The sequence below is a fragment of the Scylla paramamosain genome, chromosome 41, assembly GCF_035594125.1.
Source record: "Scylla paramamosain isolate STU-SP2022 chromosome 41, ASM3559412v1, whole genome shotgun sequence".
Taxonomy (NCBI): Eukaryota; Metazoa; Arthropoda; class Malacostraca; order Decapoda; family Portunidae; genus Scylla; species Scylla paramamosain.
The window spans coordinates 5,196,967-5,216,966 of record NC_087191.1 but is presented as its reverse complement, the minus strand read 5'-3'; the positions used below and the strand labels follow the sequence as shown (position 1 = coordinate 5,216,966).

The 20,000-nt window shown below is 40.0% G+C and overlaps 1 protein-coding gene across 2 annotated transcripts in view; it reads left to right on the top strand.

The window, feature by feature from the left end:
• The window catches only part of LOC135092857 (coiled-coil domain-containing protein 63-like), a 68,683-nt gene that overhangs the window by 1,996 nt on the left and 46,687 nt on the right, over nt 1-20,000 (top strand). For both annotated transcript variants that reach the window (XM_063991605.1, XM_063991604.1), the window contains one exon: nt 14,588-14,673. In XM_063991605.1, the coding sequence (XP_063847675.1) occupies nt 14,588-14,673 (86 nt within the window). The remainder of the gene's footprint in view (nt 1-14,587; nt 14,674-20,000) is intronic.

Here is a 20,000-nt window from a genome sequence, read left to right as displayed (position 1 = left end):
ACATTGGTGAATTCGGATGGCGAACGCGTTCCGATTCAACTGCGACTAGTTCGCCAGATTTTTAAAGCAGAATGAGAAGCTGATAGATATTTTCATAACTATGAAGACAGTGGAACAAAAGATAACCTGAAAATGAAAATAGTTAAATGATCAGGCATATATTCCAGAGTAATAAAAAAATGATCCGCTAGTTACTATTTATAAGAAATCACTTAATTTATGAGAGGTACCAGTAATGTGGAGATAAGCGAATGTAATACCCATCTTTAACAAGCGAGGAAAAACTTGTGAGCTTAAATCCAATTGTAAGTAAAACAATGAAATCCGTAATTGTGAGGAACATTAGGGATCATTTAGGCAAACATAACTTAGTAAATGAATCACAGCTTGGCTTCACGAAAGGGTGAGTTGTAGTCGATGGATTTTCAGGCCAGTTACTGGCCGTGTTTCGTAGCTAAAGCAGCTTCCTTGGGATATTCAATGATTCCTAGACTCGAAGGTATTCTCATCTTAGCGAATTTATCTGAGTAAAACTGGTAGAATGGAGAGAATGCATATTACTGTTTATCTGGTGGTGGCTTGCGGGCGACTGCTACCAAAGAGGGGAGCCTAGCAGTGAGCTTGGTTCCCAATTCGCCACGTCAGAAACAAAAGTTATACACAGTTCTCACATTTCTACTTCCCATTTTGTTTGATTTAATAACTAATACTTAGTTTATTATAGATTAACCTTAATTACCCCTTGATATCACTTAACAATTTATATATGAGTCACAACACAGACCAATAACGTATTAATATTGTGCGTACTACAAGTGGAAATTCCCATATCTTTTAGCCAGCTGTTACCTGAATCTATATTCAGGTAATATGACCACCTGAGATTAAATTCCTCCATCTCTCCTGCGACCATTGAGATACTACTCCGGGTGGCCTGGTCCGCCCCACAGTATCTGTTCTCACCCGAACCTGAGGCAACCCTTCGGGTCTATTTACCTCAGCAAGGTTGATCGGGGTAGGTTTGGGAGAGCACTCCATTAGAATTAGTTTATTTATAGTTCTGAGACTCCTTTTTCCCTTTACCATGATTTTGATCGTTCTAATGATACCATTTTTAACAGGATACAATTTTAATATCCTTGCTAAAAACCAAGTTGAACGATTCTGTTCCTTCTTTTTTGTTTTTGTTTGGGGAATGTTATACCCCCTGTCAAGAGATCTGCTGGATTTTCCTTAGTAGGGATATGATAACATTCGAAGTACCTTTGTGTCGACAGTATTTTTTCTACCCTATTTTTCTACCCTATTTTTCACATATGAGTTCTTGTTTTCATTTTTATTTATCTAGTGTAGGCAGATTTCACTGTCGGTCCATATTACTGCTTGCTTAAAGAGAGGGTTTATCGCTTTACTGTCAGGCTGATCTTTTGTGGTTATTTCCATTAAATATTTACTTAACCGAATATCCATTGTCGTTAATTCTAATTGAGGCAAGGCTCGGGTTTTCTTTGGTGCTACTCGTGATTTTTACATTATCAATTTACAATGATTATCTGTGATTGAGTAGGCTGCTACGACATATTCCTTTGAGGACACGTCACAGATGGGAAGTTATACATTGTCGTTTTAGTTTAAATCAACTTGTCTAGGGATGGAGACCTCAGTTCCTGCAATAAAATCCTCCTTTATTCTTTCCTATTCGAATGAATAATATTCTAGGAGGACGGTATCCTAACTATTTTTTTCCTTCCAAGCTTCAAGTATTAACATTTTCCCTCTTCTTGTTATAGGGCTTATTATATCCAAGGCATCAAATAAGAGAGATATTTGGTTAGGATCTTTTAGTCATATTTTTCTTCAAGATATTGAGGCTGGTGTAGACTTCTTCTATTACCATTCACTATAATTACACTACGTAACAAAATTTCACTTTTGTCTTATCCTTGCCCCCAACCCATCATTTTAGTTATTTCCATCTAAAGAAATTTGAAAAAAAAAATTTGATCCTAAAACTTTGCTTTTGTGGTTATAACAAGGAATTTACATTTTTGCCTTATTTCATTATGGTATGTATTTTTTTTTTTTTAAGTAGGAGGGACACTGGCCAAGGGAAACAAAAAAAAAAAAAAAAAAACACTCAGATGACAGTCCCAGAAAAGGGTCCAAGGCGGTAGTCAAAAACTGAAGGATAAATGTCTTGAAACCTCCCTCTTGAAGGAATTCAAGTCCTAGGAAAGTGGAAATTCATAAGCAGGCAGGGAATTCCAGAGTTTACCAGAGAAGGGGATGAATGATTGAGAATATTGTACAGCAAGGCAGCGAGAGGAGGGGACGCACGCAGTTAGCAAGATCAAAAGATCAGTTAGCATGAAAAGAGCGGTAGAAGACGGCTAGAGATGCAACATTGCAGCGATGAGAAAGAGGCTGAAGACAGTCAGTTAGAGGAGAGGAGTTGACGAAAAGTTGACGAAAAGCTTTTGATTCCACCTTGTCTAGAAGAGCGGTATAAGTGGAACCCCCCCAGACATGTGAAGCATACTCCCTACATGGACGGATAAGACCCTTGTACGGAGTTAGCAGCTGGGGGGTGAGAAAAACGTCTCAGAACGTCTCAGAACGGAGACTTTTCTAAGTTCATGGAAGTTGTTTTAGCTAGAGATAAGATCTGAAGTTTCCAGTTCAGATTATAACAGACCGAGATAGATAGAACAGACCGAGGAGGGACAGTTGAGTTTCATTGAAGAAGAGGGGATAGTTGTCTGGAAGGTTGTGTCGAGTTGATAGATGGAGGAGTTGAGTTTTTGAGGCAATGAACAATACCAAGTTTGCTCTGCCCTAATTAGAAATTTTAGAAAGATCAGAAGTCAGGCATTCTGTGGCTTCCCTGCGTGAAATGTTTACTCCCTGAAGTGTTGGACGTCTATGAAGAAATGTGGAAAAATGCAGGGTGATGTCATCAGCTTAGGAGTGGATAGAACAAGAAGTTTGGTTTAGAAGGTCATTGATGAATAATAAGAAGAGAGTGGGTGACAGGACAGAACCCTGTTAATAGATTTAGAAGAACATTGACCGTCTACCACAGCAGTAAAAGAACGATCAGAAAGGAAACTTGAGATGAAGTTACAGAGAGAAGGATAGAAGTCGAAGGAGGGTAGTTTAGAAATCAAAGCTTTGTGCCAGACTCTATCAAAAATTTTTGATATATCTAAGGCAACAGCAAAGGTTTAACCAAAATCTCTAAAAGAGGATGACCAAGACTCACTAAGGAAAGCCAGATCACCAATAGAACGGCCTTGACGGAACCCATACTGGCGATCAGGTTGTTAAGTAGGCTGAATATAGTGAAACTTCCAGTTTGCCTACATTCAGAACGTCTACCATTCCAGAAGGAAAGGTAGATGTTGACAGACATAACTGAAAGTGTTTGACTAGGCAAGGTGCAAGCATAGAGGCACAGTTTCGGAGAACAATAGGAGGGACCCCATCAGGTCCATAAGCCTTTCGAGGGTTTAGGCCAGTGAGGGCATGGAAAACATCATTGCGAAGAATTATAATGGGTAGCATGAAGTCGTCAGACGGTGGAGGAGGGGGAGGAACAAACCCTGAATCATCCAAGGTAGAGTTTTTAGTTTAGTTTGAGCGAAGAGTTCAGCTTTAGAGATAGATGTGATAGCAATGGTGCATCTGGTTGAAATAAAGGAGAGAAAGAAGAAGCAAAGTCATTAGAAATATCTTTGGCTAGATCCCAGAAGTCACAAGGGGAGTTAGATCTTGAAAGGTTTTGACACTTTCTATTAATGAAGGAGTTTTTGGCTAATTGTAGAACAGACTTTGCTTGGTCCCGGGCAGAAATGTAAAGTGCATGAGATTCAGGTGACGGAAGGTTTAAATACCTTTTGTGGGCCACCTCTATCATGTATAGCACGAGAAAAAGCTGTGTTAAACCAAGATTTAGAAGGTTTATGTCATGTAAAAGAGTGAGGAATGTATATCTCCATGCCAGACACTATCACCTCTGTTATGCGCTCAGCACACAAAGACGGGTCTCTGACACGGAAGCAGTAGTCATTCTAGGGAAAATCAGCAAAATACCTCCTCAGGTCCCGACAACTAGCAGAGGCAAAACGCTAGAGGTACTTCCGCTTAGGGGATCCTGAGGAAGGATTGGAGCGATAGGACAAGATACAGATATGAGATTGTGATTGGAGGAGCCCAACGCAGAAGAGAGGGTAACAGCATAACCAGAAGGATTAGAGATCAGGAAAAGATCAAGAATGTTGGGCGCATCTCCAAGACGGTCAGCAATACGAGTAGGGTGTTGCACCAATTGCTCTACGTCGAGGAGGATAGCAAAGTTAAAGGCTAGTTCACCAGGATGGTCAGTGAAGGGAGAGGAAAGCCAAAGCTGGTGGTGAACATTGAAGTCTCCAAGAATGGAGATCTCTGCAAAATTAATTTAAGTAGTCAAAGAATTTCTTATAGTCAGAGGAGTTGGGTGAGAGGTATACTCGTACAGCACAGATAAATCTAGTTTGAGAGTGACTCTGTAGTCGTAACCAGATGATGAAAAACTCGGAAGATTCAAGAGCGTGAGCACGAGAGCAGGTTAAGTCATTGTGCACATAAACATAACATCCAGCTTTGGATGCGAGTTATCTCAGACACCTGTGTTTTAGTAAGGAAAAGAAGATAAGGTTTATAAGTGGAGAGGTGGTGTTCTACAGATTGAAAATTAGATATAAGATCGCGAATGTAGCAGAAATTAATGAAGAAAAAGTTGAGGTGGGTGTCAAGACACTTAGAGTTGTTATCAGAGGAGCAGTCCGACATGGGGACATTTCCGGTCCCCTCCCCAGATGGGGACTCCGAGGCTGGTGTAGGAGTCGCTATGATGATTTTGAGTTTTTGAGTGAAGGGTGTGTGTTATTACGTGCTTGTAGTTTTATGTGGAGGAAGAGAGCAGGGGGCAGGCTCTGACTGCTCCCTTGTGTTGTGAGACACAAAGGGAAACGTTCAGTGAGCTGTGTTTAATGATAAGTTTACAGCACCCCCTGATCCAGTGCTTTAGGCCTCACTGGGGGTAATTATCGTTTCGGCAGGTGCCTACAGAATCCTACTCCTTGGTTTTCATGTCAGGTAAAGACCTTTGCAAAATCTCAATTGCCTATCTAATTGCTTTTGAAATGTTGCAAATAAATCAAAACAATGAAAGAAAGAATATAAAGTGTTCTAAAGATTTATAATTTTTGTAAGATCATTCTTGAACGGACCAGATCTAGCAAGATATTTCTCATATTTAGAAGAATTTGCTCACATTTCAGAAATCTCTTCAGATCTTTCAGAATGTTCTACCATACACTTTTAGAAGTTTCTAGAACATTTTAGAACATTCTATTCAATGTAAACACTTCCAGAATATTCTAGAACTTTCTAGAATACAGTAGAAATATTGTTATCACTAGTTCACCATTTTTCCTAAATTGGTGATGGTTATTTAGATTTAAGGACTGATGATAAATTAACGAGGGTTCTCCTTAACATTTGAAACGGTACTATAAGGTAATTTAAGTGTCTGGAATTAAAACTGTAATGGGCCATTTGGTGTTTTATTTTATTTTATTTTTTTTTTTTTTATATGCTTCTGTTCACATTTATTTTGTATTCAATGCGTACATTGTAATGTATTTACTTTCTTCTATGTGTCATTTGATAAAGGATTTTGTGGATGATTCTTTAAACTACTGTTGTAATGACTGAAAGGGGGGTTAGGAAAGACTCCGCCCATGTCAGTTAATGTGGAAAGGGGTCAGGTGCTGGGAATTCATTCCCTTGTCCGAAGGTGAAGTGGGCAGACAGCAACGGGTGGAGAGCCGAGGGGTGGAGCGATGGTTGTGACTACCCATACCTGGAGTGGGATAGTGGTGGCTGTCCCTACGTTTACGTGGACTGGCGGAGCGGTGGTTTCACAGGTCGTGTGTGGCGATACTGATTGTTGAAGTGGTGGCAGTGTTTGCTGCACGTGTGTTGGTGGTGGTAAGTTAAATGTGAGTTAGCAGGCATCGAGGAAGACTGGAGGTAACAATATGTAGAAGTATCAAAAAAAATTTTAGTATCTACAAAAATTTTCTAGAATGATTCAGAATATTCTTAAGTAGGTTCAAGAATATATTAGAAAGATTGAGAACATTCTGGAACACATTCTAGAAATACTAATAATATTCTAGAGTACTGCTTGTCAATATAAAAGTAGGGGCTTGCAGACCACAAATCAATTCTGCTTTGGCTGCCTGAGAAGACATGTCACAAGAGGTAAAATGGCATAAAGAGACTGCAATCATTCTCCAGATGCATTCTGCTACATATGTGGTCAATTCATCAAGACCAGAGCAAAGAAGTCCTTTGTGACAGCAACTGGAAAAATGTGTGAAGCTTAGAAGGGATATTTTGCTGTGTCAGTTGGGGACCAAGACAAGACCTGGACACCTCATAGTGTAAGAGAACACTAGAAAGTAAAATTGATGTTAGTTTTTCAAAAGTAAAATCCGATTAATAATTAAGAATAAAAACAACAGAAACTCGTACTGTTGTTCTTTTACAGAATGGTACAGAGGGGAAAACAAAGCCATGAAATTTGCTATTCCTAGAATATGGTGTGAACCTACTATTCACTCAACTGACTGCTTTTTCTGCATGGTTGGATCCTTCCAAACGCTAATCTGAGAAAAATGCACCTGCTGTTTTCTATCCAGACAATCCATCTTCCTTTGCACCAGTACCACACAGTGCTGATCTTCCTGTACCAGCTCCTCCAGAAAGAAGTCAACTATCAGAATAAAGTAGCAAGTCAGAAAATGAGCTAAGCAGAGAGGGAGACTGTGACATCACATATACAGTTGTAGTTAGAAGGAATCCTTACTATCCAAACCAAAGAGATCTCGTCAGAGAACTTGTTTTGACAAAGTCAAATGGTGACTAAAGGCTAAAGGAATGGAACTTGCTTGATGACAACCAAAGAAAATGTCACAAACATTTCTCCAGCTTCTTTGCAAAGGAGGACAGGCTAAGCTACTGCAGTGATGTATTAGGCTTGTTTGTAGTTACTGGAGACTTCAAGATGGTGGCTTTCTTGATGGGACTGCAAGGTTTTACCAAAAAAATTGTTTTCCTTGCCTTTGGGACAGTAGAGACAGAACAGCACATTACCACTGGCCTCCAAGGACTGACATAACAGCGGAAGCACACAATATCAAACATAAGCCATGGGTGAATCCTCAAAAGGTTTTGTTTCCTCCAATACATATCAAACTGAGTCTCAGGAAACAGTTTGGTACAGCTCTTGACAAGGAGTCTGCAGCCTTCAAATATCTTCAAGACTTTTTTTCCTAAGCTTTCAGAGGCAAAGGTGAAAGCTGGTATCTTCATTGGACCACAAGTAAGGAAAATTATGGAGTGCTCAGAATTTCTATAGAAGCTCACAGAAAAGGAGAAAAGATTGGGAGTGTTTCATTTTTGTTTCATTGTTGTAGTACAGGGCTTTCTTGGCAACAACAAGGCTGATAACTATATGGAACTGGCTGAAGCTTTAGTGAAATGCTATGGTGAGATAGGCTGCAGAATGTTCTTGAAGGTCCATATCCTAGATGCTCACCTCGACAACTTCAAGGAGAATATGGGAGCATATTCAGAGGAACAAGGGGAGCGCTTCCACCAAGATATATTGAACTTTGAACAGACATATCGGGAATCCTTTAATGAAAAGAAAACATGATGGAAGACTACATATGGGGCCACCATGAAAGTGAATTTACATGAAAGTGATTTGTTGTATTCATGCAAAGGAAGAAAAAATGTTCATTAATCCTAAAAATTTGTTTCATAAGTTTTGAAATAAATTTGTCATTTGATTTTTTTTTTTATTGGTGAAAATGGTGAAATTTAGCTATTTTGGGGCAAAAATCATTCTAAAAGACACAAAATCTAAGTTTGACAAGAATAATGGGCATTTTTATTTTCTATTGTTTTGCAATGAAAAGAATTGGAAAATAATACTTATTTGTCAAAGACAAAAATCGTGTACATATTATTATCTGTGATTAAGTAGGCTGTTACACCATATTCGTTTGAGGACGCATCACAGAAGACGTGAAGTTGTACATTGTCGTTTGAGTTTAAATCAGCTTGCCTGGAGATGGAGACCTCAGTTCCTGCAATAAAATTCTTCTTTATTCTTTCCCATTAGGATGAATAATATTCTAGAAGGAAGGTATCCTAATTATTTTTTTTTTCCTACCAAGAGTCATGTATTAACATTTTCCCTCTTCTTATTATACCCAAAGGGATCAAATAAGAGATATATTTGGCTTAGTAAGGATCTTTTAGTCATATTTTTTTCTTCAGGATATTGAGGCTGGTGTAGACTTATTCTGTCACTATTCACATCCCACACCATACCCAATAAGTTTTGCTTCACTGATAACTCCGGTTTAAGTCGTTCCTTAAAAAAAAAAAAAAAAAAAAAAAAAAAAGAAGAAAAGAAAAAGTAGGATTTTTGAGTTGCTATTTAAACTGTGCAGGAGAGATAGGAAGTTTATTATTGGTCTCATTATGTGAGGGGCTTATCTTGGCATCATACCCTACCATCTCACATAGAGCAACATGATGTACACCTCTCTTACATATAGGGTACATATGCAGGTTAGTTTTACAGTCCTTCATTTTAATGTGATTCACTTAGGCATAATATGCACCTTCATAACTTCATTAGTCTATTTACTCTCCTCTCTAACCCTTGGTAGTTGCCGCAGTGCACTGGGTTATGCAGTTCAGAGCAAAACGCACATATCATAATTGCTGGAGTTTTAGGTCTTGCTACTGTCCTGTTACAACCATCTATCTTAACCTCTGGATTAAATTCATATTATGAAATAATTTGTTCATAGTTTTCAGTCTTCCTCAGTTAACAATTTAGTTTCTAATTGATTGAAAGTAGCCTGGTAGCTACTCCAATTTTCCCTTAATGATTGATTTTCTTCTACCCTCTGTAATTTACCTTGTATTAATTGGTCATTGCTTAATAGGTCACTACCTTCCTTAATAGCTCTTTTTAATTAACCTTGCTTTGTTGCCAAGGATTTGCTTAAGATTTTAGTTGACATACTTGTGGATTTAAGTTTAAGTTTAAGTTTAAGTGTTCGTAATATCCCTGGAGTCCATTTCCCGGTTTATACTGTTGTGCACGCCCCTTCCGGCCTTCAAGCGCATTCAGGTACACACTTATTACTGCAGCAGCCTAAGGCGGTCAGCGGTCGTGGTCGGGTTCGTTTGGCTAGTCGGGGTGAGGCATACACACATGACACTTGTCTGGACTCTACAAACTACTGAGAGGAGGGAAGGACAACAAAACACTGTCTCACTGGAACTCCTGTCTTTATTGCCCGCACAGAGCAGTACTACAGAATAAGAGGTAAACTACCATACTACATTACAAGTAAAGATCGCACCACCGGCCCTCACTCAGCATAGCGTCTCTAATCGCTGGCTAGCGCGTCCCACATAGTAGTGGTAGCGCGGTACGCACAGCACACTACGGTGTCACAGCTCGTACACAGCGCTGCACAGCTGTCTTTTCCGGTGGCCCGCGTCGTAACAGACCACGAAAGTGTCACACACACAAACACACACACACACACACACACACATCAGTGTCAAGTACCTACTGTCTTAATCTGCCGGGGCACACAAACCTCTCACCATGCCCCAGGACGAAGTGACGTCATGACAGCGGCAGGCGATTAGCGTCATAGCGTCACACAAGGGAAGCACACTGCAGACTGTCGGCACAGGTGTTGCATAGGCGGAAAACGGGCGCTCTCTCTCCTCTTGGCTTCACTTCTTTTTGGCGTCGCAGTGTGACGTAGACGGGAAATGGGTGCTCTCTCTCTCCTCTTGGGGGCCGCCACATCTTCTTATATAATGTCGGTCCCTCCATGATTGGCCATCACGCTGGTGCTCTCCTGACCAATCACCGTCCATGCCACTTCCGGTTTCTCCAAGCTATTTCCGCTAGCAGCTCATGCAGCATTACCAATGCCTATCTTCACTACCCGGCGGCAGAGTGCTACAAACGTCACAGCCCCCCCCCCCCATCACCGTAGCAACAATATAATTGCTACTAAGGAGCAATATGATTAATTCGTGAGGCTATTTTACCACCTATTTTCATCTACGATCGTGGTCAAAGGTCTCAGCTCTGGCTCCATGACGTCGAAAAGTCTTAATTTCACATCATTGAAATTGCCGGATGGATTTTGGGTGCGATGCTATTCCCGATTCGTGCAACACGAAACATCTTGAACCTTCGGTATCCCAAGAAAACTGTCTTCCCCACTTGGGGCACCAAAATTATTTATTATGTGGAAACTTTTTGACCCTAGTACTCACTCATTTGTCTCACATCTAACACATAATCACAGAAACCATCACTAAATATAATTGTAAATTGATGAAAATTTAGCTGTGGTTCGAACCGGCTGGGAAGATGGTGATGGCCAGGGGTGATTTGTAGTGGCTGGATTTTCAAACCAGCTGCTGGTCGTGTTTCGTAGCTAAAGGCAGCTTCCTTGGATATCTACTGGTTTCGAGCTCCTAAGTTATTCTCAACTTAGCGAATTTAACAAAGTAAAACTGATAGAGTGAAAAGAATGCGTCTTAATAGGAATGTTCATCTTGTGGTGGCTTATGAGCGCTTGCTAAGGATGAGCGGGAGCCTAGCAATGAACTGGATTCCCAACTCACTACGTCAGAAACAAAAGCTATACTTAGTTCGCACACTTCTACCTCCCATTTTATTTAATTTAATAACTAATATTTAGTTTAATCTAGATTTAACCTTAATTATCCCTTAATATAACTTTACAATTTATATACTTATATAATATATATATAAGTCACAAAACAAACCAATAACATTGACATTGTGCGTGATATAAGTAGAAATTTCCATAATGCATATATATATATATATATATATATATATATATATATATATATATATATATATATATATATATATATATATATATATATATATATATATATATATATATATATACACACACACAATCTAGATCAGTGGTTCTCAACCTTTTTCATTACATTATCCGTTTACTGACCTCAAGTTTGTGTTACCCAGAACAAGTGTAAGTACAGTAATATATGTTCATTATAATGAAAAGATGGTAAACAGTTGACACAAATCACTTGAGTCAGCCATCGCTACCCGTGTCGAGCATCTCAGGCAAAGTTGCCATTTATTTATTTATTTTATTTTTTTTTTTTATGATGTTCTAATATAAATCCCAGTCTCAGTTTTCTGTAATTTACAACTGAGTTAATATTTTCCTAGATATATTAATTGTTGCGCTGTGCCTTCAAGACGCCTGGCTGCTAGAAACACCTGTGTCTGTAGGTCCGATGTCGCTTTGCCGAGCTGGGTGGTGGATAATGTGACGCAATGTGACCCATCACTGGATAGACCAAGAAAGACGAAATCAAATGCAAAACCGGGCACTCCGATGAGCACTTCATGATACAGCAAAATACAAGGACGTAATATCTGTCACTCCGGCAATCACAGCTTCAGGCAGTTTTCTCACGATACGGCATTGTTTATATGCGGCTGCAGTGGCACAGAAAAGTACAGGAAAGGAACAGCAATTTACAAAGGCGACGGCGAACAGAACGGCACTCTGGTTAGGCAGCGCACTTCACTCTCTGTCCTCTCCGTCTCGGTGACTCCCTGCCGCACTCACCGCCTGTCCCTTATGGGACACGTCCGTTATCCTTGCCGTTTTCTCTCTCACACAACTACGTTTTTTGCACATATATGCATACGTACATTCATAACAATACGAATGCCTTTATTGTCAGCCTACCATTACCCACCAAAATTATCCAAATTACCCATTTGTAATTATCCATAGGATGGGAATTACTGATCTAGGTAGGTAAGCGGGTTAGAAGGGAATTTAAGAAAGTTGCAGCTGACACGAAGGTAGGCAGATTAATTAGAGATGGATTCGGATGCCATTGCTTTGCAGGCAGACTTGTATAGAATGACCAAATGGACGGATATATGGTAAATCCAGTTTAATATTAACAAATGTAAAGTAAAAGAAAGTAAAAGTAAAATAAAGTAAAGTAAAAGAAACTTACACACTAGGTACACAATAAACAAGGAAGCACTGGTAAGTTCAGAAAACGGAAAAAAATATTTGGAGTTATGGTTAGCTGTGAATTCCGTTTGAGAAAATCATACATAGAGAGAAGAAATAGTAAATCGAGTACTAGAATGATTTTTTAGAAGTGTTAAAAATCCCGAAGTAATATCGAAGTTATATTTGGTTCCCATATCATAGGAAGATATGTCTATTAGAATCAGTATAAAGGAGAATGACTAAAACGATACAGTGTATAAAGTGTTCGTTACGAAAGAAGACTCAAGGTTTTAAAACTTACATTCCTTAGAGAGGCGTAGGTTAAGAGGGAACCTGATAGAGATTTTTGAGTGGTATAGGGGATTTGACAAAGGTAAAACAAGTAAAACTCTTAGGATCAGTAATCAGGATAGAACAAGAAATATTGGGTTTAAACTTGTAAAAGTTGGATTACAAAAAAAAAATAGGAAGGAATTGGTTCTTGAACAGATTGGTAGATGATTGAAATGCACTCAGTAATCTGGTTGTTAGTTCTGAGTCACCAGGGAGCCTTAAAAAAATATTGGACACATTCATAGATATGGATAATAGTGGACATAAGTAGATATGTTTCTTACTTGGACTACCACGTGTAGTCATAATGTCTTTTCGCAGCTTCCCTTATTTTCTTACGTTATGTTTTTTTTTTTTTTTTTTTTTTTTTTTTTTGTGTTATGAAGAAAAAACTTATTCTACAATTCTACATCTTAATAAAAAAAAAAGTTGAAAGACATTAAGCAATAAATCAATAAAATAATATATGGAAAACTTTAAAATTAACAGCCAAGGTGAAGGACAATGGGCACCTCTTCTGGCTGGCGAGTGAGATTCGCTGATGAGGAAGGCTGGTTGGTGAGGGGGGGAAGGACTTGCTTAAGGGTGAGAGAGAGCTGTCTGATGAGGGAGGGAGGGACGCTGGCTGATAAGGAAGGACTGACTGGTGAGGGAGGGATGGCTGATGAGGGAGGCTGGCTGATGACGGAGGAATGATTGGTGAGAGAGGCTGGCTGGTAAGGAAGGACTGGCTGGTGAGGGAAGGATGGTTGGTGAGGGATGGCTGGCTGGTGAGGGAGGGATGGCTGGTGGGGTACCAAGATCACAATGATCTTTTATAAAGAATGGAAATAATATGCAATAATCTGAGGATACAATTATTATAGTATAGTACTGACATTTTGATATGCGAAAAAAAATAAAGGACATCACTCATAACACCAAAAAACACCCAACATCACACCCAGTCACAATACACCAGATCACACCGTACATCATATTCAGCAACACCACACAAAGCCAAATCACACCTAGCCGCTAACTCATTCTCGCTAGAGAGAGATTTTTTCCGATCCATCTGATCCGATATCAGCCTTTGTTTTAAAAATCATCAATTCTGAATCCATAGCAGATATGGCGCAGTTTCCTGCCCTTCTCTTTGCCAGTATACTCTCTCTCTCTCTCTCTCTCTCTCTCTCTCTCTCTCTCTCTCTCTCTCTCTCTCTCTCTCTCTCTCTCTCTCTCTCTCTCTCTCTCTCTCTCTCTCTCTCTCTCTCTCTCTCTCTGTTCCAGAATGGTTTTAATTATCAATTACCGCTGGACACTGTTCATTAGTTTCTTACCTTTGTGTAGTAGGTAAAGTCACTCGTGGTGAGTTTCTGTGGTTTTCAGGTGAATTTGAAAGGTGAACGTATAAAAATATGTATATCTAGGTGTATGTACAGAGTTCTGGAGAAGGGTGTGGCGTGTACGGGACAAAGGATGTCCTCTGCGTGGTACAGCGTTACACCCTGACAAGAGACTGCCGGAGCCAGCACAAGGGACGCTTAGCGCCTTCAAAAAGTGCTGACCGTAGAAATAGTGGCGAGTTGACCGCACTCACAGTACATGAATATATTCATAATTATAACTCTCTAATTACATAAATAAGGCAAGGGAAAAGCTACTTATAGCTAAGAATAATACATACCAAAATACATCAGGGAGAGATTAACTATAGAGAATACTTTGATACTATAATGCAGGTGCTACCGATTACTTATCGATGGCAATAAAAGGAGTATGGAAAGTTCCATGCTGTGTGTGTGACGTAGGGTGGTGCGATCATATCGCCCCACCCTTATCCTCCAACACCCACTATCTACACATATGCATATATGTATACATACACTTAAATTGCTAATCAGGCAAGGCATTATAAATACAATAAATATTATTAATTATGTGACACCGTTACATCTCTCTCTCTTTCTCTCTCTCTCTCTCTCTCTCTCTCTCTCTCTCTCTCTCTCTCTCTCTCTCTCTCTCTCTCTCTCTCACGTGTGTCTGGTCCCGTGCAGGCTCAACGGCTGGAGAAGCAGCTAGCAGTCACGATCAAAAGGAAAGGTGACATTATGGATCAAGTGACAAAAGCTTATTCAGAACGGTAATTACGTCTTTCATAACTTCTGGATGTTGATTTTGCTTATTTATTGAATGCATGGCTACATTCAGCATCATTACATTTTTTTTTTTATTTATTTATTTATTTTTTTTATAATTCTTTTCCCTTTCTTTAATATTTCTTTCCAAAACCATGAAATTCTGTTAAAACGGTAATTCAATTACACGATATACCTTCACATGTGAGTACGCATGTGTTGAGTATGGGATGCCCGCAAAAGAAAACACTGTCTCAGAATACTAAGGTAATTTATTATTATAAATATATATATATATATATATATATATATATATATATATATATATATATATATATATATATATATATATATATATATATATATATATATATATATATATATATTAACACACTGAATACTCTGAAATATTTCAAGGTGTAGAAGGTGTATCAGAGTTTTTTTTTTCTTTTATGTAGGAGGTACACTGGACAATAACAACAAAAAAAACAAAAAAAGCCCACTGAGATACCAGTCCCAGAAAGGGGTCTAGAGTGGTCGTCAAAATTTGAAGGATAAGTGTTTTAAAACCTCCCTCTTGAAGGAATTCAAGTCATAAGAAAGTGGGAATACAAAAGCAGGCAGGGAGTTCCAGAGTTTACCAGAGAAAGGAATGAATGACTGAGAGTACTGGCTTAGAGAGGTGGACAGAATATGGGTGAGAGAAAGAAGAAAGTCTTGTGCAGCGAGGCCTCGGGAGGAGGGGAGGCATGTAGTTAGCAAGATAAGAAGAGCAGTTAACATGAAAAATAGCGGTAGAAGACAGCTAGAGATGCAACATTCCGGCGATGAGAGATAGGCTGAAGACAGTCAGTTAGAGGAGAGGAGTTGATGAGATGAAAAGTTTTTGATTCCACCCTGTCTAGAAGAGTGGTATGAGCGGAACCCCCTAGACATATGAAGCATACTCCATATTAAGACGGATAAAAAAGTTTTTGATTCCACCCTGTCTAGAAGAGCGGTATGAGTGGGACCCCCCCAAGACATGTGAAGCATACTCCATATATGGACAGATAAGACCCTTGTACAGAGTTAGCAGCTGGAGGGGTGAGAAAATCTGGCGGAGTCGTCTGAGAACGACTAACTTCATAGAAGCTGTTTTAGCTGGAGATGAGATTTGAAGTTTCCAGTTCAGATTATATGTAAAGGACAGAGAGAGGATGTTTAGTGTAGAAGAGGGGGACAGTTGAGTTTCATTGAAAAAGAGGGGATAGTTGCCTGGAAGATTGTGTCGAGTTGATAGATGGAGGAATTGAGTTTTTGAGGCAGTGAATAATACTAAGTTTGCTCTGCTCCAATCAGAAATTTTAGAAAGATCAGAAATCGGGTGTTCTGTAGCTTCCCTGCGTTTATGTTTACTTCCTGAAGTGTTGGACCTCTTTGAAAAGACTTGGAAAAGTGCAGGGTGGTATCATCAGCGTAGGAGTGGGTAGGACAAGAAGTTTGGTTTAGAAGGTCATTGAAGAATAAGAAGAGAGTGGGTGACAGGACAGAATCATGAGGAACACCACTTTTAATAGATTTAGGAGAAGAACAGTGACCGTCTACCACAGCAGCAATAGAACGGTCAGAAAGGAAACTTGAGATGATGTTACAGAGAGAAGGATAGAAGCCATAGGAGAGTAGTTTGGAAATCAAAGCTTTGTGCCAGACTCTATCAAAAGCTTTTGATATATCCGACGCAACAGCAAATGTTTCACCACAATCTCTAAAAGAGGATGACCAAGACTCAGTAAGGCTGGTGATCTTCTGGCTTTCCTAACTGAGTCTTGGTCATCCTCTTTTAGATATTTTGGTGAAACTTTTGCTCTTGCCTTGGACATATCAAAAGCTTTTGATGTGTCCTTCCTACATAAAAAAAAAAAAAGAAAGCCAGAAGATCACCAGTAGAGCGGCCTTGACGAAACCCATACTGGCGATCAGGTAGAAGGTTGTGAAGTGATAGATGTTTAAGAATCTTTCTGTTGAGGATAAATTATAAACTTTAGATAGGCAGGAGATTAAAGCAATAGGACGGTAGTTTGAGGGTTTAGAACGGTCTCCCTTTTTAGAAATAGGCTGAATGTAGGCAAACTTCCAGCAAGATGGAAAGGTAGATGTTGACAGAGTTGAAATAGTTTGACTAGGCAAGATGCAAGCACGGATGCACAGTTTCGGAGAATAATAGGAGGGATTCCATCAGGTCCATAAGCCTTCCGAGAATTTAGGCCAGCGAGGGCATGGAAAACAGCATTGCTAAGAATTTTAATAGGTAGCATGAAGTAGTCAGACGGTGGAGGAGAGGGAGGAACAAGCCCCGGGTAGCCCAGGGTAGAATTTTCAACAAAAGTTTGTGCGAAGAGTTCGGCTTCAGAGATAGATGTGATAGCAGTGGTGCCATGTTGTTGAAATAAAGGAGGGAAAGAAGAAGAAGAAGAAGAAGCAAAGTTATTGGAGATATTTTTGGCTAGATGCCAGAAGTCACGAGGGGAGTTAGATCTTGAAAGATTTTGACACTTTCTATTAATGAAGGAGTTTTTGCCACTTGGAGAAAAGACTTAGCATGGTTCCGGACAGAAATATAAAGTGCATGAGATTCTGGTGATGGAAGGCTTAAGTACCTTCTGTGGGCCACCTTTCTATCATGTATATCATGTATCATCATGTATCTGTGTTAAAACCAAGGTTTGGAAGGTTTAGGTCGAGAAAAGGAGTGAGGAATGTACGCCTCCATGCCAGACACTATCACCTTTTATGCGCTTGGCACACAAAAACTGTCTCTGACTGGGAAGCAGTAGTCATTCCAAGGAAAATCAGGAAAATACTTGTGCAGGTCCCCCCAACTAGCAGAGGCAAAATGCCAGAGGAACCTTCGCTTAGAAGTATCCTGAGGAGGATTTGGAGCAATACGACAAGATACAGATATGAGATTGTGATCGGAGGAGCCCAACGGAGAAGAGAGGGTGACAGCATAAGCAGAAGGATTAGAGGTGAGGGAAAGGTCAAGAATGTTGGGTGTATCTCCATGACGGTCAGGAATACGAGTAGGGTGTTTCACCAATTCCTCTTGGTCGTGGGGGATAGCAGAGTTGAAGTCTAGTTGACCAGGATGGTCAGTGAAGGGGTACGAAAGCCAAAGCTAGTGGTGATGCATGGCATGCATGCGATGCAGGGCCACGGCAAATGGAGAAGGGTGGTTAGCTCTTTTTTTTTCTGTTGCCTATACGCTCCCGGTCTTTGCAGACCATTACCTATACAAGACTGTGTGAGCGTAGGAGAGGTCAGTCGTTCCAGAAAAATCGCAGTCTTAACCAGCATTTGAACCCAGGACTCATTACATTGTAGTCAGACTTGCTACCGTTTTCTCAAATCTCCTATGCAACCAAACATGGAGACATCTTGGAAACAATTCACATGGCAGCCACCCACTATTTGATCACTCTCTAGAAAAGGAACGCTTGGCTCGCTTAAGAAGACCATACGTCCTATGGTGGACTTATTCCTAGTCTCGGATAAAGGATTACAAGGAATTTACTGAATATGGCAACGACATCGAAGGGATCAAGCTAACATAGATCAAGACAAGCAGTGCCAAACAACATTTGTGAAGAGAAAAAAAAACATACAGCAACATAATTTTCGTCTTGAGGAAGCTATTATCATCCATGCATTCGCGGTCTAAGACCTAATTTTCAATCTGTAGAACACCACCTCTCCTCTACTAAATCTCACATTCTTTTCCTCATTGAAACTCAGGTGTCTAAGGCAACTGAAAGAAGCTACTTTTCTGTTCCCTCCTACTTTCTCTATCCTCACTCTCAATCCAAAGGTGGATGTTGCGTCTATGTGCGCAATGACTTAACCTGCTCTTGTGCCCACGCTCTTGAATCTTCCGAGTTTTCCACCATCTGGCTACGACTACAGAATCACTCTCAAACTAAATTCATCTGTGCTGTATACTTCTCACCTAACTCCTCTGACTATAAGAATTTCTTTCACTGCTTAACGTTTAAAGTGACTCTCATCCCTATTGCAGAGATCTACATTCTTGGAGACTTCAATGTTCACAACCAGCTTTGGCTTTCCTTTCCCTTCCCTGACCATCCTGGTGAACTAGCCTTTAACTTTGTTACCCTCCACGACCAAGAGCAACTGGTGCAACACCCTACTTGTATTCTTGACGGTTTGGAGATACGCCCAACATTCTTGACGTTTCCCTTACCTCTAATCCTTTCGCTTATGCTGTCACCTTATCTTTTCCGTTTAGCTCCTCCGGTCACAATTCAATTCCTCCTCAGGAACCTCCAAAGCAGATATGCCTCGCGTTTTTCCTCTGCTAATTAGAGGGAGATGAGGAAGTATTATGCTTATTTTCCTTGGAAGGATTATTGCTTGATTCTGTGTCAGAGACCCATCTCTGTGTGCTGAGAGCATAACAGAGGTGGTAGTATCTGGCATGGAGGCGTACATTCCTCACTCTTTTTTCGACCTAAACCTTCCAAACTTTGGTTTAACACAGCTTGTTCTCGTGCTAAACATGATAGAGAGGTGGCCCACAAAAGGTACTTGAGCCTTCCATCACAAGAATGTCATGCGCTTTATCTTTCTGCGCGGAATCACACCAAGTCTATTCTCCAACTAGCCAAAAACTCCTTCATTAATAGAAAGTGCCAAAATGTTTCAAGATCTAACCCCCTCGTGACTTACCTTGTCAAAAACATCCACAATAACTTTGCTTCTTCTTTTTCTCTTTTATTTCAACCCGATGGCATCACTGCCATTTCATCTATTTCTAAAGCTGAAATCCTCGCTCAAACCTTTGCTAAAAACTCTACCTTGGATGATTCAGCGCTTGTTCCTCCCTCTCCTCTACCCTTTGATTACTTCATGCTACCCATTAAAATCCTTCGCAGTGATGTTTTTCATACCATCGCTGGCCTAAACCCTCGGAAGACTTATGTACCTGATGGGGTCCCTCCATTTGTTTTCCGAAACTGTGCCTCCGTGCACTAACTAAATTAACTAAGCAAGGTGCAAACCTTGTTTAGTTAAATTCTTTCAACTCTGTCTATCTACATATACTTTCCTTCTTGCTGGAAGTTTGCCTACATTCAGCCTACTCCTAAAAAAGGGTGACCGTTCTAATCCCTCACACTATCGTCCTATTGCTTTAGTTTCCTGCCTATCAAAATTTTTGGCATCTATCCTCAACAAGAAGATTCTTAAAAATCTATCACTTCACAAACTTCTATGTGATCGCTAGTATAGGTTCCGTCAAGGCCGCTCTACTGATGATCTTCTGGCTTTCCTTACT